A 23,190-nucleotide genomic window follows, 5' to 3' on the forward strand; every position below is an offset into this window, starting at 1 on the left:
TGCATATGGTCTGCGCTTGTTTAGGACTGGCACACTTTTGAAATGTCACTGGACTTTATCTCATGTCAACTATGCCTCTTACCTATTCCTGGTGATTCCTACACCAAATCTTGTGGCCTGGTGTGGAGTCTTCTCCCCCTCAGCAACTCTGCTGGAGCTATCCCTGTACTTACATGAGGAATGGTCTGATACTCAATAGGAACTGGAGCAGTTTAGTATCAAGTGAAGCTGTAGGCTGTTTCTTTCAGCCTACTGTTCTTTCTGCCACACTATTGGATGGTGGGTGTTATGGAGCTGTCCTTTTTTTGATGAATACCATTCAACTTTAGGAAATATTCAAAATTTCCTGCTAGCAAATGATGGCCCATTACCGGTGACCAACACTTCCAGGAGTCCGTGGTATTGGAGATATGCACAGTTTTTCTATCGTAGCCCTGTGTTTGACAAATGAACTATGCACATCCAGCTACTTTGAGTGGGCACCCACAATGACTAAGACCATGGAGCCCACGAAAGGACCTGCATAATAACCATGCAACTGAATCCAGGGTTTACAAGCCATTCCCAAAAATGTGGGGTAGTTGTTGGTAGTAACTTTTGTCCTTATTGGCATTCTGGGCACTGTCCCACCAACATGGCTATGCCTGCATCCAATCCTGGCCACCAGAAAACTGTTCATCATCATCTTCACTTTGGACACCCCTGGGATGACCCTGCACCTGTTCAAAGCCAATATCTAGCACCAACCTTTGCTCAGGACAATAACAATATGCCATCCTCTACTGTAATCTGGTCTGTCCTGATCCAATAAAAGATTTCAATACTGGTTATGGCCTTTTTGCTTACCCCAATGCCACCAACCGTTTGTTTTTCCAGGATCTGATCTTTGTGTCCATAGTCTGATATTGTCAGCTGTGACTGGAAGTGTATCCAGAAAATTTAAAACCATTACTGACTCTTCCAGTGGCAGTTACCACCAGTGGCGTATCTGCCAGTGGGAGGTGGCTGATTGCATCAGTGTTTACTATTGAGCCTCCTGGACAGTGTGCCAACTTGTAATTATGCGCACTCAGTATTAAAGCCCACCGCTGAATTCAACCTGAAGCTGTGGGCAGCACAACCTTTTCCTTGGAGGTAAAGCTAGCACAGGTTTGTGGTCTGTTCTTATTAAATATTTACATTCATAACGATACTGGTAGAATTTCCCAACTACAAATATGATCTACCTGGGTATACTTATGCTCTGCATTAGCCAAAGTCCTGGATGCATGCACTGTTGGACGTTCCTCTCCACTGGGCCACCTACAAGCTAATATGACCCCGATGCAGTGTGGGGAGGCACTGCATGTCAATACCAGATCTCATTTGGGATCAGTGTGCCAACATATTAGAAGCGATTTCTCCACTTCTGTGAAAGCTAGGGCTTAGTTACATGACCAATTCAAAGGCTGACTTTTTAAAAAATTCAACAGTACAGATGTGGGAGCTTGGGCACCTTTGATCACTCACTTAACAGGTGTAATGCAGTCTTGTCGACTCTGTAGTGTGATTAGGATTGGGGTGCCCTTCTAAGTGTATGCCTGCCTGAGAGAAATGTCTTAGGATTTTGTCCAAGTTCCACCAGCACTCCTTATTGATCTTCCATTATTCGCACGTCATCTCAATAAATGGTGATCTGGGGTAGACCTTGTAAAATGTTCTCCATCGTCCGCTGAAATATTGTATAGGCCAACTATACCCCAATTATTACAAGAAAAACTTTTATGGGTATTAATACCAGCATACTTCTGGGAATCTCTTCCAATCACAATTGCAAGTACACATGGCTCATGTCCAGCTTCAGAACAGATAGTCCCTCCCACCAGGTAGGTATACAAATCCTCTGATGGATTGGATATTTTTCCAATTGTGAAAAGCTGTTTAGCATTTGTTTAAAATCCCCATTAGCAAAAGAACACACCAGGCTTCATAATTAGTGTTGCCCATTTTGCCCATTTTGCAAACAGGACTGGTTTGAGGATTCTTTTGCTTTCCAACCTTCTGCCTCTACTTTTGCCTGTGAGGCAAATGGCATCAGGCAGACCTCGCAGAATCGTGGAATTGCTTCATGATCAACATGCCTCAGAATTAGTGGTGGACTGGGCTTATAATACTCCTTTTCTAAATCTGTCAACTCTTGTAAGGTTTTTATCATCTGGTACCTCAGGAAAAGTTAGGATTCCAATAACCAAAAAGAAATGTGGGTCTACAAGTAGTCAGGCGAAGTACTTATTCTTTCAGCTGCCCCAACCTTATTTGCCCAGAAAAACTAAAGCATTCCTCTCACATACTGGGCACACAATCTTTCAAGCAGGATCAAACAAGTCAAGCTTATGAGATAATGGCATGATGCCAGAAACATTTATCACAAATCAAAGAGGACTGCTGCAAGTGAATTTCTTCGGAAGCAACCCTTTCCTCTTGTCGCCACTGAAATAACTCCAGAGGCTGGTATCCTGTCACCAAGTCACTCTTTATTTACACGTGGAGTGTCCTTGACACTAATTCAGCTGCTTGAGAGCCAGCTCTTCGAATGAATGGAAAGTCTGACACCACTGTTTTAATCTGTCAGCCAGGGTTCCGATTAGACCAGACTAACTGCCCCAATCAGAGAACTCATATTCCATGTGGTTAACTTCATTACGATCAGTACACATTAACAATTGTCAAGTAGCTGTAGCGTTCAAGGTCTTATTCTTCATTTGTGACTCTACTTCAACTGGTCCCTTAAAATGCAGAGCTGAAAATGTGTTGCTGGAACAGCGCAGCAGGTCAGGCAGCATCCAGGGAACAAGAGAATCGATGTTTTGGGCATAAGCCCTTCTTCAGGAATTCCTGAAGAAGGGCTTATGCCCGAAAAGTCAATTCTCTTGTTCCCTGGATGCTGCCTGACCTGCTGCGCTGTTCCAGCAACACATTTTCAGCTCTGATCTCCAGCATCTGCAGACCTCACTTTCTCCCTTATAATGCAGCAGATCTTTAAGTTGCCCTACAATCCCTTTGACCTGAATGGCACAAAGTTTTCAGATTTAGGCTATATACTTACTCCAAGCTTCAAAACCTTGGATTGAACAGTTTAGGTCTGTGCTCTGGAGTTAAGAATGAGATCTAACTGGATTGATAAAGTAGGCATAAAAAGAATATTTTCTCATGTGGCGCACATAGTACAAGAGATCACTGTTTTAAATTTGCCATCCCTCATTCTAAAACTGAGATGAGGAGAAATTGCTTCTAAAAGGGGATGTGAATCTGTGTAATTCACTACCCCAGAGGGGAGTGGATGTTGGGACAGTGAGGAGATTGATAGATTTTTACTTCATATCGGGTTGAAGGTTATTGAGGGGTCACAAGAAAGCAAAGTTGAGGCCATGACTGTATCAAGGAAGCTCAAGGGACTGAACTGTCTACTTGCTCCTAAATTCTTATTTTTGCATTCTTAGGCTTGTATCAAATAAACTTAGTCACAAAGGTAATTTCCATCACCTTAATCCCTCTTGTTGTGCCTTTCATAAATGAAACAAACTTGAAACATATCGAAGTTACACTGTCGTGACACCAGGAAACAGGAGATTTAAAACCATGATTCTTCAACAGGGAAAAAAATAGTTTACGTTATGTAATATTTTTGTTGAAAAATGACTAAATGCGATGTGGACAAAAAGAAAAATTATGAAAGATCACTGATTATAATTGTTGCCCCAATTACTGATATTATGCCATTTATATATCTGGGAAATTACTGACACTGGGGATAACCTATACAGGAACCTAGTCCTAAAAATATAATGTTCAGAATTTTAACAAGACAACGGTGCTTAGTAATCAGAGTAGATTAACTTTGTGTGCTTTAACTGCAGGAATAAGAAATAGCTCAAATATTGTCTGTGGGATTGGAATGTCAGCCCTTTTCTCAAAGGGGTTGTAGTATACGAGTAGGGAAATCTTACTGCTACTTAGAAGGCTGGCGAGACCACATTTAGAGTACTGTGAGCAATTTTGGTCACCTTATTAAAGGGAAGATTATTCCACTGGAGGCAGTTCAGAGAAGGTTCATGAAGATGATCCCTGGTAGAGAGGTATTATTTTACGAGCAACAGTTGAACAAATTGAGATTCCATTCACTGGAGTTTAGGAGGAGGAGAGGTGATCTTGTGGAAACATACAGGATTCTTAAAGGCCTTGACAGGATAAGTGCTGAGAGGATGTTTCCTCTCATGGGAAAGTCTCAGACCATCGGGCTTGGACTAAGTATATAGCCTAGAACTTTATGCAATATTTTAAGTGTGTGGTCTAACTAAAGTTGTATAAAGCTGCAGCATAACTTGTCTATCTTATACTCAGTGCCCTTCCCAATGAAGGGGAGCGTGCCATAGGCCCTTTTTTTTTTTAAATTACCTTATCTACCTGCACTGCCATCTTCCGTGATGTATGAACCTGTGCACACCCAGATGTCTCTGCATATCAATACTCCTAAGGTTCTGCCATTCACTGTATATTTTTCACCTATACTTGGCCTTCCAAAATGCATCAACTCACATTTATCCGGATTAAACTCCATCTGCCATTTTTCTGCCCATACTTCCAATTAATTCGCTGACAATCCTGCACACTATCCACCAATTCCACCAATCTTTGTATTGTTCACAAACTTACTAATTACTCATTTACGTAATCACGAACAGCAGAGATCCCAGCACTGATCCCTTTGGAACGCCACTAGTCATAGCCCTCCAATCCAAAAAAGTATCATTCTGCCACTCGCTCGGTCTCTGATGATGCAGCCAGTTCTGTATACATCCTGCCAGCTCACCACTTATACCATGTGACTTCACCTTCTGTACCAGTCTTCCATAAGGGACCTTGTCAAGGCTTTACTGAAGTCCATGTAGACAATATCCCTCAATCATCTTAATCACCTACTCAAAACACCCGATCAAGTTAGTGAGGCACATCTTCTCCCACACAAACCATTTTATTGTTACTCAGTCCATTTGCTTTTAAATGTGTATAGATCTTATCTCAATCTTTTCCAATAATCTCCCTACCACCGACGTGAGACTCACAGGCTTGTAATTGCCCAGATTATCCCTGCTACCCTTCTTAAGCAGTGGGACAACATTGGTTATTCTCTCGTCCTCAAAGACCTCACCTGTGGCCTATGCGGACACAAAGATGCTCCAGTAATTATGTTCTCTTGCCCTTCTCAATATTCTGGGATAGATCTCACCAGGATCTGGGACTTATCGACCTTAATATTTTAAGATACACAACACCTCTTACTTTTCAATGGCAACTTGGCTTAAACTCTACATTGCCTTCCCCGAGATCATCCTCCACCAATGCCTTCTCTCTGGTTAGAGAGAAGCATTTTTTTACAAAAAAATTCATATCCTGTTTATCAGAGACATGAATTGATCAGAGATTGGAATTAAGAAAGAAACAACTAACTGAAGTAACATCGTACTTCAATATGGTTGAACACAAATTGAGAAGAAAGAAATCTCATTATTAGGTCTGTATTGTGTATTTAGCAATTTATTTTACTTATCCAGTTAACAGATTCTGTAGTTGTCACTTTGTTGAATGTAATACATCTATTCACTTCTTGTGAAGCAACGCAAGGTTAAGTAGGGCTCAACATCTTTCGACAAGGCACCAGCAACTCTAAAAAATATTAAAGCTCATCAAGCTCTGACAACTCAGGCTTATATTTTTAAAATTTATCTCGCGCAACTACCAGGTGCCCAAGCTTAACATCTAATTAAATAAATTTTCAAATCGTAGTCAGTGTTATAATGCCTAAATATAGCAGTAAACTCTCAGCTGTGCGGTAATGACCATATGATCGGCTTTTGTATTAATAGATCGAGAGATGAATAATAGTATGAAATCTTCTACACCCAAACAGAGCACGCAGGAACTCAAGTTATCACTATGTTTGACACACAGCATTCCCTCGATACTGCAGCAACATAATAGTCTACATTATGGAAATCAAACCCAGATTGATCTTTCAAAACACACAACTTTCTGACTCAGACAGTACCAATTGAGCCAGTTGCCACATTGTATTTCACTGTCCACTGTTTGTTCTGCAATTTTGTTGATCTGTTATTAGTGCTATTATTGGTGAGGGTGGGGGGAGAATGGGAAGGGAATGATCAATGTCATTAACTTGAAATACATTAAAGCTAAAGCTAATGTATTCAAACTTCTCCCTGGTGCCCTAGCTACTTTAGTTTGGAATTATGTAGCCTAAAGAGACTTGGAAATTCTTCAACTAAACTATTATTACATGTAGATTTATAGTTAAATTCTTTTTTTGTACTGGTTAAAAATTGCAAATGATAAGAATTGGTCAGTAACTCACCCCATACACCTGCAATGGATTTGTTCTTGCCAAATTCTTTTTTAGACTCAGGATTAAGCGATGGCTGGAAGGAAAAACAAAAGCAGGAATTATACGGTTTAGAAACATGCTTGCTAACAACATTAAAAATTCAACCTCAGAGAAACATATAACAAACTGGGTCTCACAAATCAATTCAATGTTCTGGGACTGACAAGACTGAATGATAGAACTTTTTCCCTTATATCATTAATAATGCTCCTATTCTGTTAGTTTAAGAAAATTGGGCATAGTATGTGTGGGTGCTTGGAGTGCTTGTAGGAATCTGCGAATCAAGTGGAAGTGTTTCTGTGTAGACAATGGGAGACAAGGATAAAAGCAGATAATCTCAATAAAGAAAATTCCTTGTCTTCACACAGAATCTAAATTCAAAAAAGGCAAAAATCTCTTAAGCATCCAATGCAAATATTGGGTAAAACAAAAAAAAAATGAAAAAACTGCAGATGCTGTAAATCAGGAACAAAAAACAGAGGTTGCTGGAAAAACTCAGCAGGTCTGTGAAGAGAAATCAGTAAAGTGTTCAGGGCCTGGTGACCCTTCCTCAGGACAATTCTGAGGAACGGTTACAGAACACAGAACGTTAACTCACTTCTTTTCAAAGACTCGCTGGGCTTTTTCAGCAACTTCTGATTTTGCATTGGGTAAAACTCAGACAGACAGACAAACATAACCTCTCGTTTTATTTTCTTCGTCCACAGTAATTTCACATCTGATACATTTCACATCTCCGGGTGGCACAGCAGTTAGCACTGCTGCCTCATATCGCCAGATACACTGATTTGATTCCCACCTTGGGCGACTGCCCGTGTGGAGTTTGCATATTCTCCCAGTGTCTGCGTGGATTTCCTCTTGGTGCTTTGGTTTCCTCCCATAATCCAAAGATATGCAGGTCAGGTGAATTGACCATGCTAAATTGCCCATAGTGTTAGATGCATTAGTCAGGGGTAAATATAGGGGAAGGTAGAGGATTGGGTCTGGATAGATCATTCTTCGGACGGTCGGTGTAGGCTTGTTGGGTCGAAGGGCCCATTTCCACACTGTAGGGAATCTAATCCATCACTGCCTGACAGGCTCACGAGTTTCTATCAACATTGTGCATTTCAAGCCACTTGAAGTCACTTTTAGCTTCTGCCTAGAATAAAGTACCTGACATAATGACACTGCTAAACGAATGTTAGAGTTAACTTTGCAACATGACTGGTCATTTGTCCTCAGGAAGAGAGTTACAAATCCAAATTTATTCTCATCACAAAGCTTTCAAATCATGAACTTACAACAGCATTACAACAGATTTCTAGAAACTTGCATGTTTTATTAACAGAACGAGTTGCATACAATTTACATGGAATATCCAAGGTGAGTGTGTCAATGATGTGACCACCTCTTTCAATGATGAGTGTGATTGGACAAACTATTTATTTTTAAAAATCTGATATCATAATCTAAGCAAGTCGAACTAAAAAACCCAACTAAGTGTAGCAATCATTTAAAAACTTTATGAAGCCGAATAGATCAAATATCAATAGATGGACCTTTAATAAAATATTTAAATACAGAAATCACCCAGTTGCACTTCATCACTAGTTTCAGTGAAAAAGCTGACATTTTATGCAGAAATTTTAAAATACCAGCAGATCTCCTTAGGCATTGTTCAAAGTCAGAGCACACATCAGCTTAATTTGGCAGCAAGTGTGATGTTCATGGAGCGAGTGTAGTTAGCAAGATGCATAACCATATCCGATCAACTGTGGTTACTCAACGTTAGATTGTTCCTTTACTGTAAAACATTCATGTCACATAGATCATAATCTAGGACAAGACTGCTTTTCACTCGTATCTGAAAATAATTTTTTTCAATGGACAATAAATAAGCAAGATGGTATGCAAGACATGAAGTAGAAATCTAGACCCTGAATTTCTTGGTATCTATGGCATTTCTCCAGCATGCAAAGCAAGGGGTGGTTGGGAAATGGGGTAGTCGTCTGATATATTTGCCATCACTGTTTCTCACAAAGGGTCTGTTTCCGTGCTGTACATCTCTATGACTCTAAATACAGACCCTAAAATTCCTTAAAAAAGTTAAAGGACAATATTGTTATGAAGAGGAGGGTATACATTGAGAGTTAAAAAGAACTGAACTACCAGACACAGCACCAAGTGTTCTCAATAAGGCAACAATGTAACACTTGGTCAAATAACTCCATTAGTTTGTTGCCTGGAGACAAAAACAAATTCAAAAATCAGTTTAAATTCTACCCCGAAAAATATCCAGTTTGACTAGAGTATAATGACAATCTTAAAAGCCAATGACATACTCCCAAAGCATCAGATGGCAAGACCAGGGAAAATTGAACAGTCAAAAGGAGAACTGAGAAGCCCAACGTGTAATCAGACTGCCTGAAAATAGCTCTCTTAAAATGTTACCTGTGACACAAATTCCTAAGAAGAAAAGACTACTCAGGAAGATCTGAATAGAAGCACGAAAGTTGCCTGGCTTTGAGGTAAGAAGTGTTGCTTTGTAAATCTTAATTGGGAGTTTTATCAGACTAGTATTAAGGAAGGGAAGGTAAAAGATAAGTCAGAGGAAGAAACTGTAAATAGTGATTAGTTAATTATTCTATTATATTTTAAGCAATAAAGTTGTTAATTTTTACTTTATATAGTTCTGGGCCACTTTGATTTGTTTTTAAAACAGATTACTGCACAAGATCAATCTTTTCAGTGTTGCTGGTTTTAAATTAAGCAGGAGGGTTTACCCAGTGTCATAACAAAATATACCCTCCGAAATGTGGCCTTTGCTTTTCTGTAGAAAATGTTGGTATGCTCATAATTAAAAAGTCATCAAGATAAAGAAAGCAAACAGGCACTTGATTCTCAAGGCCCTGAGAATATTGTGCTGCAGTTAGGTATTTCAGCACTTTGGCTGGAAAAAAAACATGGTAAATAGGTCTTCAAAGACAGACTACATTGTAGTTTAAAAAATTGGGGGGGGAAAGCCTCAGATATTCTTTCCTTTGTCCCTTGCAATCAGTTTACCTTGACTAAATTACATTTTTTAAAAATTTCTTCAACTTTGAGACATCCCAAAAGCAGGAAAGGAACTATAGGAGTGCAAGATCAGAGTGCTGCTGGAAAAGCACAAGTCAGGCAGCATCCGAGGAGCAGGAAAAAAAAACGATGTTTCGGGCAGGAGCCATCAGGAATTTCTGATGAAGGGCTCCTGCCCGAAATGTTTTTTTTCTGCTCCTCAGATACTGCCTGACCTGCTGACAACTCGAACCTTGACTCTGATCTCCAGCATCTGCATTACTCACTTTCGCCCATGAGTGCAAGTCTGTCTTTCACCCAATCAACTTGAATGATGTAATGATTCAGGGGTCAGTACATTAAAATGCCTCAATTTCACGTTAACTGCATATGGTAAATCTCACATCTATCCACATTTGCATTTCTTTCATCTTCTCCGATACAAGTTGACAAAAACAAACAAACCGTCTGAAAGACTACTTCTGACTACACAATCAATCACTATTCAGCTAATCACTATTCACACCTTCAGTTTTACTGGTTTACACATCAATCACCAATTGCATCAATCTCACGGTTGTTTACACCAAGATGTCCTGTTCTTTTTAGTTAACATACATGGAGTCATAATTGACACAGCTCATGTTTCTATTTGATAGCCAAAGAAATCAATTCACTCAAGAAAAGGAGAATTCGGCCCCAAATACGAAACAACTGGACAAAACTAACTTTCCTCAAATGAATAATTGATCCCTCTTCACCATTTAACCACACAACGTAACATCTTGTACTTTCACCATAAGTGCATTTATCTAATGCTGGCGGGAAGAGGATCAACCAGGTTCATCAAGTTCCTCAATAACAGTAACTGGTTTCATAGTTTAAAATATTAGATACAGTTAGATCAGAAAGTAGGAGAACCTCTCAGAGCACCAGACAAAGGAGGAAGAAATTACTAAATAGACACAATTTAAAAGTAGCTGCTTAGACTTGCAGAGTGGTTTATGAAATATTGCGTTAGACAGAACTATTCTACATCCTTCCAAAGTTATGGTGTTAGTTTTGAACAACTGCTTTAGATGCAATAAAGCATCGATTATCACAGCTCTCAAGTTTCCAACTATTTGGAAATATCACACTCTAAGGCTTGAATAATGCCTCCACTTAATGTTCCACCAAAGAGCATCAAGATGAATACATCCATGCCGGTGAAATGAAGTGCAACACTGCACGTAGCTTTAAGCCTATGATTAAGGAGAAGGTTGCACATAAGAAAAAGATTTCATTTGTATTTGTTTCTTTCTTACATCAGCTGCCCCTCAAATTTTAAACAAGAGCATAAAATCAGACAGGAAGATGAGTATGGAGGTATCAACTTTATAAAGATATTCAGGAAATTTACAAAGAACTTTCCAGAGTTTTTAAAACAGCCACAGCTGAAGATATAGTGGCCTGAAAGTACTAAGATGTACAAGAGACTAGAGTTCTAAGAATGCAAAATTCTTGTGAGTTGTAGATTGGAGGTGGTGGTTATGGAATTAGGGAACAAAGTTAGACACTGAAGCAAGCATAATTGAAACGAACAACAAAACATTGATTTCAGCATCTTAGGAGGTGTATATCCATGTATGGTAGCACAGAGGAGAGTAAAGTGGTCAGTTATCCAGGGTCTAAGGTCAATTGGAAACATTTTCAAGACAGTGAAGTGGTAAAGAATAAGCTACATCAAAACAAAGCCGGAATAAGGAGGCAGCTATGAAGGAGAATTTAAACGTATGGTTTCAGGCGACAAAGAGAGAGCAAAGAGCAAACAGAATCACAACTGATATTGAACGGATATAAACAGTGTGTGAGTAATGATTACAAACTTGCCTCTTGTATTCCATGTCAAAACAACAGAATATAACCAACATTCATTGACCTTCAAACTACCCATTATGGATGTGTGTGGCAATGACAGCGTAACTTGGAGTAACTTCCATTCAGCCTGCAAAGACCAAGGCCCATCTTCACTGTTTTCCCACTAAATTGAAAGCCTCCACTTTGAATAATGGCAGATTCCAACAATGATTGGAAAAGGTAATGATGAAGCATTTACAATAGCCTTCTTCTAGAAGATAAACGGCAAATTCTTGCTGAATTTTCTCATACCACCATCATAGATACTCGACTTCAGTCAATGCACATGGCATTTAGTTGCACTGGACACAGTGAAGACCATGTGAAAGTGGACTGGATTAGGTCATTCTGCTAATGAGTCTATACTGCTGAAGACCTGTGCTCCAGAATGACCTTCATCCCGAGCAGCATGAGCATTAGCTAGGTTGAAAACTGTTAAGGTTTTTTTGATCAACCAAAAAAAAAAGAGATAAGTCTAAACCAACTGTTGGCAACAATGTAATTGTTGAGTGCCAACAGTTATTTGCAATAATTAACACCAAGGCTGTATTCCACCAAATGTAGCATCAAGGAGCCAAAGCAAAAAAGAGAAGTCAGTGGAGACAAAGGGAAAATTGTCCATTGGTTGGAGTCATAATTGGTACGAGATGATGGCTGTGATTGCTAGAGATCTATGATCTTTTCAGCTCCAGGATGTCACTGCAGCTGTTTCTCAAAGAAGCAATGCAATCCCAAACTTTCTTCAGCCACTTCATTGATGAACTTGCCTTTATCCAAAATATTAGAAGTTCACTGATTATTGCAACGTGCAGTTTAATTCAAAATTTCAGAAAGAAGCAATCCATGCCTGCATGCAACAAGACCTGGACAAAACCAGGCCAGAGCCAGACTGAATGCAGCCACTTGGCCAACTGAGTTTGAATTAGTTCTCCAGACGAACCTAATCAATCCCATTTCCCATTGGATCCCATAGCATTGCAAGTTCACTCCTTTCTGCTTGAAGTCATTAAGTATCTCTACTTCCACCACTCTCATGGTTAGTCAGTCCCAGGTTTTTTGTGAGAAAAGAAACAGATTTTCCTCATCTGCACTGTTCCAACTTATCAAAACTGTATACAGTTCAATAAATCTCCGTTCAGTCTTTTCTCCAAGTAAAACAACCCCCAGCTTCTCCAATCTAACAGCACATAAGTAAAATTATTCTGGTAATTTTCCTCTGCACACTCTCATGGATCTTCACATCTTCCGTAAAGTGTAGCTCCCCTTTGGAGATCAATGTACATGCAATCCTAGGTCTTTGTGCTGGTGCAGATGCTCTTCAGTGCCATGCAATTAAATCTGACTGGGTCCTCGCATCACACTTCTCTTTATTAAACTCCATCTGTGACTTTTCTGCCTAATCTGCAAGCCTGCATCCCATTGTAGTTAATAAGTACCATCCTCGAAGTTAGACATGGAAATTTTATATTTTCCCCTCTACGATCAAAGTTATTTATATGTGGCAAGAAAAGCAATGGTCCTGCTACTGATGCTTAGGAAACATCACTATCTACAATCCTCCAGTCTTAAAATCAAATATTTAGAAAAACCTGCTGTTTTCAGTTCTGTAGGAAATTCCTTTTAATCCAATTTGACACAGACCCTGCTTACTCATGAGGGCCCATTAACCAGCCTTTTATCCAGTACTTTGGTGAAATGCTTTCCTAAGATCTATATAGACACTAAGTAACAAAACAAACTTAACACTTACCAAGTGATAACCTTTTCTCAATGACAGGCTAATCACATCCACTTGGCATTCAATGACACCATGATCGCTCAGATCAGAGACTTGTGGTCAGTTATCAGAAATACTTCTGGATCATCGACAAAATATCTTACCTGCTGCATCAAGTCAGAATTGTGTGTTCACTAAGCAATTCATCCATGATTCCCCAAAAGCTTGCCAATAAACATATGCACAAGTCAAGAATATGATAAAATACTATTCACTTGCCTGAATACACACTAGCTGCAACAACATTCATGCTCTACACAATCCATGAAAAGTACCCCACGTGATTGCTACTTTATCTATCGGCCTCAGCATTAAATCTTCCACGATCAACATATCATGGATAGTGCAATTCCTAAGTGATGTACGCACTGCAGCAGCTCACCTAGATTAGAGTGGTGCTGGAAAAGCACAGCAGATCAGGCAGCAGTCGAGGAGCAGGAAAGATCAACATTTCGGGCAGAAACCCTTCGTCACAGCCCTTGAGGGAACATCTCCAGGACACCCGCACCGATCAACCCCACCACTCAGTAGCCGAACATTTCAACTCCCCCTCCCACTCTGCCGAGGACATGCAGATCCCGGGCCTCCTCCACTGCCGCTCCCTCACCACCCAACGCCTGGAGCAAGAACTCATCTTCCGCCTCGGATCACTTCAACCCCAGGGCATCAATGTGGACTTCACGAGTGTCCTCCATACTTTGCCTACTTCCAGAGTTAACTTCAAGACAACCTTCCTGTTCTTAAACATAACACAAGAATGTTGAAAGATGGATGTACTTTTACAGCTATAAAATATCATTTAATCTCTTATCAGAGGGTGCAACATGCTTCTTAAAAAGTTCTCATCATCATATCATTAAGTATTAGTATAAACTGACAATATTTTACAAGAATGACCCCAGGGTTGAAGAGCTTGTCATAAAAGGACACTGGGTCTGTACTCACTGGAGTCCAGAAGGATGAGGGAGAGATCTGATTAAACTTACAGAATACTGAGAGGCACGGAGGGCATGAAGAAGATGGTTCCACTAGTAGGAGAGACTAGGACCCAAGGGCACAGCCTTAGTGAAAGGACAATCCTTTAGAACTGACATGAGGAGAAATTTCTTCAGCCAGAGTGTGATTAACCTGTGGAACCATGCCACAGAGGGCAAGTTATTTTTATGACAGACATAGATACGTTCTTGATTAGTAAAAAGGATCGAGGGTTTCAGGAAGAAAGCAGGAGAATGAGGTTGAGAAACATATCAGCCATGATAAAGTAATGAAGTAGACTCAATGGGCCAAATGGCCTAATTCTGCTCCTATCTCTTATGATTTTAAGATGCTTCAAATCAGTAAGCATTAGGTTTGTTTATTAATTCCAATTGCTCGACATCCCCAATGCACATTACATTAGCCAAAATTTACTTCATGTTGTTAGATTGTATAATATTTAATTGAGCATGCTGATCCTATATAGATATTCACAATCCCTATCTCATCATAGATGAATGTACTCTTACACTGATCCGATAAAAGGATAACTGGAGTCAAAGCCTTTACTTGGAGTGGGACAAGAGACTGGGGAAAAGAGCTCCAGAACAATAGAACCTTATCAAGAAATAAAACTTAACATAGATTCAATTTCATAAAAAGTAAACAAGTTGCTCACTGAAGCAGTGGGGGCGATATCAGTAAAAAGAACTAATGTAACAACTTAGAATAATGTTTGGCTATTAGAAGGATTTTAAAAAGCATTCTTCAATTCCAACTCTGAACATTCATGAACCTTTGTAATGCTGATCAGATTACATTTTGTTTTTCAGATGCACCCCCAAAATATATTTGATTTTAATTGCTGAGAGAAGTTGAGTATTTTTGTGTACCTGGGAGAAAGTGAGGACTGCAGATGCTGGAGAGTATTTTTGAGTACATCTCTCTGCCAGGCACAGAGAGAAACTACAGATCAGCGTGTGCAATTATTTAGACTAGCAGTAGTGCCAGGAACACAATTTTAAAAAAAAAGAGTCAACTTTTCATGATGGCAGATTGCTCATCAAATGGAAGAAAAACCCACTGCATAATCCAAAAAACATTTTTAGAAATGGATGAATAAAGTCAACAAACTCAAATTATAAAATTTCTTGCATCATGCATTCATCTTATGAAATGGCTTCCAAACACACATCTAATATGGTAAATCAGATGGCGATGGCCTAATGCTCAACCACAAACATCAAATAGGTCAGATTATTTCATGAATTTACAATCAAAAAGGCTGTTAAAGTCAATGATTTGTCAGAGATTTTTGTTAAAAAAAAAATCAACCTACAAAATCTTCAGCCTCAAACTGCTTAGATTTCTTCTTTTCTTCCTTCTTCCCATTTTCATCTTCTGTTAAGTTATTCTCATGCAATGCTGGGGCTTTTCCTCCATGGAAAGTACCACTTCGAGGACGGGGATTCCCTCCATGGTAGCCACTTCTTGGATTTACAGTTTCTGTGCCCCGTCCTTGTGACCGCCAACCATTTTTCTCTTTTCTTCCAAAGTTTCCTGCAAACCAAATGGATTTTATTTGCAAATAATAAGGCAAGAAAGTGACATGAGTTTGATAATAATCCTAGCCAAAATGCAACTCACAGTAGAAAAGTTTGATGTCAATATATTTTCAAAGAAGAAACCAATTTTTTTACATCAATTCAAGACACCTTATTTAAAACCAAAAAACAGGATCATGTGGCATGATTCCAACCTAACATTCTAGACTAAACAACAGGTAACCTGATCGAATGGTGTTTCAACAAAGTGACCGGAAAAAGCTTAAAGTAGCAGACATCATCAAACCTAGTCTGCCAAAAGATTTGAATAACCAAGAAAATCAGGTATATGATACAGTTTCTCACTGTTCCTGCATGCTAATGAGCACAAGAACATATCTTTCTGTATGCAACTTCAATACCAAAATATCTCAAGATGCTTCAAAGAAGAGTTATCACACAAAAAAGAGATAAATAAGGAAATTTGAGGGGATACAGCCAAAAGTTTGGTCAATAGGGGTAGTTGCGAAGGAGAATGAGTGTCAGAAATGCAGAGAATTTTTGTAGTAGAACTCCAGAGTGTGGGACATTGTTGTGCCATTAGTTTTCAATCACTTGCAGTGCAATTAAAACCTCAGGTGATCAAAAGGCTAGAATTCTAGAAGCTTAGATCTCTGTAGATTTGGGAAATGATTTTAAAAATCAAGGAATTGTTTGTCTGGGAGCCCATGTACGTCAACAAACACAGGGGTATTTAGCAAATGTGACTTGGTGCAAAAACTTCTAAAATCATGAGAATGTTCCAAGCCCACACCATAAAAACTATCCTTGCCCAGGAATCACAAGTTAAATTGTAGAAAAAGCAACCTGACATTGCTTCAATGAATTTTTCAGTTGAGTCATTGCTGTGATCAACATAGCTTTATCAAAATGAAATTGTTGCCAAATCGTAACTTCCCAATTTTGACTGCGGTTTTATAACTAGTAACATAAATAAAAGAGGTCCATTCAATGTAGTATATTTAGATCATCGTTCAATACCTGATCATACAAAAGATGGTATACAAGAATTAAGTTCATGAGATTTGGGTAATGTGTTGAGGACTGGTTGATAGACAGAAAACTCAGGAAGAATAAACAAGTCATTTTTGGATTGGCAGGTTGTAACTAGTGGGAAGTCACCATGATTGGTGCTTGGGCCTTGGCTGTTTACAGTCTATATCACAGCTGAGAAAACCAAATACAAAAAAAGATAGCCAAGTTTGAAAACCACACAGCAGTGTCAAAAAAAACTGCAAGGAAGGCACAGAAGAGTCTGCAAAGGAAAATATCTTTGTTAACCAAGTGGGCAATGGATATGGCAAAAAGTGAAATTGTGCACTTTGAGAGAAAAGTTTTACAAAAGGTGAATAATTAGACTTTGGGAATTCTTTTACATGAAACAGAAAATCATGTGGCAATAGTAAATGGTATGTTAGCCTTTATTTCAAGGGGGTTGGAGCTCAAATGCAATTATATAGCAGAGAGAGATCAGACACAAGATATTATGTCACAAAATACAGATTTTGTCTCCTTAACCAAAAGGATGTACCTGCCGCATAGGAGGACAAAGATTCAAGAGATTGGATTCCTGGGTCAAGAAGGTTGCTATTTGCACCAAAATAAAGTCAAATTAACTTTTTAAATACATAATTTATACAATTGAGGTGATCACATGAGATACCCAAGAAAATTAAAAGACAATAGATTACAGAGCAAAATGATTTTGAATTTAAGTTAATGTCAAAACAATAATACACAAAAGCAGATGCTGATTGTCTGCTTCCCCTGGCCTTCGAGTTTCAAACTAGAGGTCATTAGCTCAGAGTATTGGTTCATAGAGAATAAGGAGAAATTTCTTCAAAATCAAAAGGATTGTAAATCTAATTCTCTACCTCTGAGGCCATGAATACTCAAACCACTGAGTATCTTTTAAGCTGAGATCAATAGATTTTTTTAGATACTGTATAATAAGGGAACACAAAGCTTTTATTTTTTGATGTTTTTCAGTCAGTTTTGTACTTACAGCCCTTAGCTTCTTTGGAAACAAACCACAAAAGGATATGCGGCACCATTAAATCAATTTTACTTAATTAGCTTCACCCAATTTTAATATAGGTTATTAAAATACATTGAAGATACACAAGAGGTATGATTTACGTCATAAGAATGGGTTGAGCATTAATTTAAAAGTCTTGTAACATGTGACCATTTGTCCATGTAAACCCAATAATATGAACCGGATACTTACTGAAAAAGATTTGTCTGTAACTTGAACATATTCAACATGCATTACAAGACAGTGTTCAAATATATCAAGTATAAAGAGCAAATTAATTTGATATTAAATGTCAAAAACATGAAATAGGAAAAAAAATCTGACTTTTACCAAATAGGGTTGATAAGTTAATTTAAATATGTTCGCTCAAGACACACCACATTGAACAAGCCACTTTTATAAAAACGCTAATATTGCTTGGTTATTCATAACATTATAGCTAAAGAATTAAAAAATGGAGTTAATATCCCAAATTCATGATTGAGATTTAAGATATTAATTAAACTGAAATCAACTATCATTGCAATGCTCTATTTTCAACATACCCCACCACATATTACCTGTAAACGCACAACTTTCTCACCACACTCATTAGTTGATTAATTAACACACCTCCGCTAGAACGAGTCCCAGAAGACTCCAAGCTGTCTGACGAGTTGTGTCGCCTGCGATTCACATCATAACGATTCTCTGGTCGGACCAAAGTTTCAGGATTCTTTTCAACATTGAGTGACTGCTATAAACAAAACCAACAAAACGCAATTGAAAACCAACAATGTAGAAAAGAAAACAGAAAAGATCCAAAATTCAAAGAATACAGAATATATAACATATCACATCTTTCATTAAATACCTCAAACACAATGACTTAAAAAATGAGAACACTTGCTTTTTCAACAGATTCGTCATTTTGTGTCCAGCAAACAAACATGGACAAACATCAACAAAAGGAGCCAACAAATCGGTTTTCAGCAAAACACGAGTCAATCGCGAACCAGAAAATGCAAAAAAAAAGTGTCTCAGCAAAAACCTCCCATTGAATGAATGGCATTTCGGACAATGCAAGATTTAGCTGCATCGTCTATACACACACAGGCCCTGAAGCTCGACTTCAATCCACAATTTTCTGATGCAGGGAAACAAAAAAAAAAAAAAAGGTGTTGTCAACTCAGTCAAGCTAATTTTGTACGTCAACTTTCAGTTGTAGAAGAAACCACCAGCGGGGGCACTCCCCACCGAGCCTCACAAGAGAGTCAATATGGACTTTATCCCTTGGCAATTCAACAAGTGACTGACTGCTCTGCAGTTGGTTCCCTATCATGTACTACCCTTTTGCTGGACATCAGCAGAGAACAACATACTGTGAAGCAACTGACTTGAATCAGGCAAAAAATACTTCAGAAACCCCAAGTATGAAGCTCAAGCCTTAATTATGTTACTGCTAAAAACTCAAAGTAAATATATTGTGAATAATCATAATACAAAGGTCTCACTTTTTTCCAGTTATTATCTCCAATCCCATTATCCTTTAATGAATTTGGCTATGAAAGGCCAAAAGCTGAAAGACCATATCACAACTTTAAGTTCGTATGTCACTAGCACAATAGTACTTTCAATTTGCTTTTGGTGCAAACATACCATAGGTGAGCACAGCATTTTGGATGGTGGATTTCACTCTTACGTTCTTAGATTAACACCACTTTTGACTATTTTTCTTCATTTTGGAATTCTGGACCAAAACAGGGCAAGGACTGTGGAAGCAATTGCTGCATTTTTTAAACAAGTAACTGTTAGCTCCAGTTTCACTGCTACTTTGTTCAAACACTGGGAGAAACGACCTAAGATGCCACAGTACAAGGACTGATGCCTCCAGACTGCAAAGACACACACTCTCTCCCCTCCTATTACTCTCCCCCACCAGCTGTTACCTCTAACCAGTACTGAAAGACTTCACAATTAGTGTGCCAACCATCTGGTGTCTTGCACATAGAATTGAGTGGACCTGCAAATAAAGAGATTGGAGACTAGAAGTAAAAGAGCCTTAACAGAAAAAGAACGTAAATGATGCGGTAAGTTACAAGGACAAGAAAGACTAAGGGTAGGTTTATGAAGCAAAGTGAAATGTTTATGATTTTGAAAGGGACAAGATCAAAATTAAAATAAATGCCATGGAGGCAGGGGGAATGTTCAGCACAAAAAAGACAACAGTTTTAGGAATAAAGGCCACAAATGAATACCGTTTCGGACCAAGAGTATTATCAGATGAAGCACTAAGGGATTACAAATAAAATAAAGATAATAAACAATACCTCTTGATTTGACAGTTACATGGGGCCTTTATTTGAGCTGGTGATAAATCAATTAAAGAAATAAAAGGTAGTCAAAATTAGATTCTTCGTTCCTTTCAGTAGTTAAGCATTTTTGTAGATGAAAAATATTTCAGTTGACCATCAGCAACATTTTAAACACAAAAATCAATACAGCTCTGCTATCAATTGCAAAATGCAATTTTAATTTTCAAATATAATGGTTGGGTATTTTACGATGCAACCCATCGGGACATGATTGCAGGAGTTCATGACAACATCCTTGTCTCAACCATAGTCAGCTGCTTCAACAATTTTTACTCCAACACAATACCGTGTGCGTGGACATGCAGTGGCTATTCAAAGTATCGATTTGCATTCAAATTTTCACCGATGATTAAGTTGCTTATGAGGCCTGCAATGAAACTTCATTTGACAAGTGGTAGCTAACATTCACACTGAACCACTAACTAACATTATATCGAACAAGAGAAAACCCAAACATCTTTCTAACCTTGAAAGAGATCTTAAAGAACAGGAGGAGTAGGCCATCTGCCCCATTGAGCCTGCTCCGCCATTCAATAAGATCATGGCTGATCTTTTTGTGGACTCGGCTTCACTTACCCTCAGGCTCAGCATAACCCTTCATTCTTTCACTGTTCAAAAATCTATCTTTACGTTAAAACATTCAATGAGGTCGCTTCAACTGCTTCACTGGATAGGGAATTCCATAGATTCACAACCCTTTGGGAGAAGTTGTTCCTCCTCAACTCCGTTCTAAATCTGCTCCCCCTTATTTTCAGCCTATGCCCCCTAGTTCTAGTTTCACCCGCAAGTGTAAACAACCCCCCTGCTTCTTATCTATTCCATTCATAATTTTATGTTTCTGTAAGATCCTCCTCATTCTTCTGAATTCAATAAGTATAATCCCAATTTACTCAAGTTCTCCTCATAAACCAATCCCCTCAACTCCAGAATCAACCTAGTGATTATCCTCTACAGTCCATCCTTTCTCAGCAAGAAGACCAAAACTGTACACAGGTACACCACCTTAACCTCTCTATTATTAAACTCCATCCCTCTAGCAATGAAGGACAATGTTCAATTTGCCTTAAATACCTGCATACCTGTGATTCATGTACAAAGCCAATGACTAGTAAACCACCATCAGCACAAAACCATTTGTTCCCCATAGCACAAGGATTATGTTTACTGAACACTCCAGCCCATAAATCATACCATTACCGCAATCTCCTTAGCTCCTTGAGCTGTTTAACTGCACAGAACTAGTTGATGGCTGCAAACTTTGGTGCTCCAAGGAAAGAGAGATGTTCTCTCATTAGAGGGATATGACTAGTGGTGGTTTAACCAGAGGGTTTGGGACGTTTTGGCGCAGCAGTTTGGGCACTGGCGTTTTGGCATGGCCGTTTGGGCACCAAACCTATTTGGTGCCACCCCATTTGGTGACAGATGTTTTGGTGCTAAGAACATTCCTTAATTTGTCAATGTGTCTGTATGGACAGCTTTAGTGTAACAAAGTTACAATATATCTGTTATACAACCATCTGTTGTTATGTTGAATAACCACGTATGTTTATCGAATGGTGTAGATAAGTTTAATTTCAACATAAATATACTACTTGTACATATGAACATATATTGCATGCATTTTTTTGTACTAATTGTTTTTGTATATAGTAGTTGAGCATGCAGCCTCAAAGACCAATAGGTACATTGCTGTTTGCACCTCCTTTGTAGAAATTGAGCTAGTACATATTTGGAAACAGGAAAACTAGCTCTCTCCTCATTTAGCTGTTTACTTGAGGAGCCTTGCTCGTAATTACTAAATGAACTAAATAAAGCTACGTTTCAATCAACATTTTTTTCCTAGTGCCAAAACTTCTGTCGCCAAATGGGCTGCGCCACATCAGCTGGCGCCCAAATGGCCGTGCCCAACTGTCCCATTCCGTAACCAGCGGGTCACAACTCAAGGGACGGGGCAGATTGAGAAGCACAGTCTTCTGTAGTAAGCTTTGCCAGTGCGAAAATTGGACTTATGCGGTTAGCGCCAGTGTGTTGCGAGCCAACCATCGGGACACAAGCTAACTGATGCCTGAGGAATACATCGCCAGGTTTCGAAATTAGAGATGTCCGAGCCCACTACCCCACACAGATAGATCTGTGAGTCTCTCACTCACTGCTACCCCCAGGTCATCTCTTCTGCCCTGAAGCTCTTCAATCATGTCCTGAAACAGACTTGCAGCACCATCCTCATGGCCTGTCCTACCTGCCAATCGTTCTTCCCACCTGCCAATCTTTCCTCCCACCTATCTGCTCCACCCTCCTCTCCGACCTATCACCTTTATACATCGCCATCCACCTATTGCACGCTTAGCTACTTTCTCCCCAGCCCCACCCTCCCCTCCCATTTATCTCTCCGCCCCAGAGGCTCCAAGCCTCATTTCTGTTGAAGGGCTCCTGCCCAAAATGTCAATTTTCCTGCTCCTCGGATGCTGCCCGGCCTGCTGTGCTTTTCCAGCACCACTACTCTTGACTCTGATCTCCCAACATCTGCAGTCCTCACTTTCGCCTAATTGATTTTTAAACTTTGTCCACCCCAGTTCAACACTGGCACCTCCGCATCAACACTACCTATCGTTAGCCACTAAACAGTCTCGATTTAACAACTATTAACCCTCCCAGCCAGATGGTTATCACTCCTTTGTCTGTCCAACTGTTCTTCCCTCTCAAATGGTGACAGAGCCCAATCATTCAGTCTGAACCCCCTCCCTCCACCCTCTCTTCTGCATATCCGGTGGCACAGTGGTTAGCACTGCTGCCTCGCAGCGCCAGAGACCCGGGTTCAATTCCCGCCTCAGGCGACTGACTGTGTGGAGTTTGCACATTCTCCCCGTGTCTGCGTGGGTTTCCTCCGGGTGCTCCGGTTTCCTCCCACAGTCCAAAGATGTGCAGGTCAGATGAATTGGCCATGCTAAATTGCCTGTAGTGTTAGGTAAGGGGTAGATGTAGGAGTATGGGTGGGTTGCGCTTCGGCGGGTCGGTGTGGACTTGTTGGGCCGAAGGGCCTGTTTCCACACTGTAAAGTAATCTAATCT

General features: G+C 39.4%; 1 protein-coding gene across 1 annotated transcript in view; it reads right to left on the reverse strand.

Annotated features, from left to right (window-relative positions):
• Positions 1-23,190, reverse strand: part of LOC122549387 (vasculin-like) — a 76,222-nt gene that overhangs the window by 33,207 nt on the left and 19,825 nt on the right. Inside the window, exons 4-6 of the mRNA XM_043689126.2 lie at positions 18,381-18,504; positions 15,466-15,686; positions 6,410-6,473 (exon numbers count right to left, since the gene is read on the reverse strand). Coding sequence (XP_043545061.1) covers positions 6,410-6,473; positions 15,466-15,686; positions 18,381-18,504 — 409 coding nt within the window. The remainder of the gene's footprint in view (positions 1-6,409; positions 6,474-15,465; positions 15,687-18,380; positions 18,505-23,190) is intronic.

The sequence above is a fragment of the Chiloscyllium plagiosum genome, unplaced genomic scaffold (assembly GCF_037043375.1).
Source record: "Chiloscyllium plagiosum isolate Xiang-an unplaced genomic scaffold, Cpla_swu_hap1 HiC_scaffold_1, whole genome shotgun sequence".
Classification (NCBI taxonomy): Eukaryota; Metazoa; Chordata; class Chondrichthyes; order Orectolobiformes; family Hemiscylliidae; genus Chiloscyllium; species Chiloscyllium plagiosum.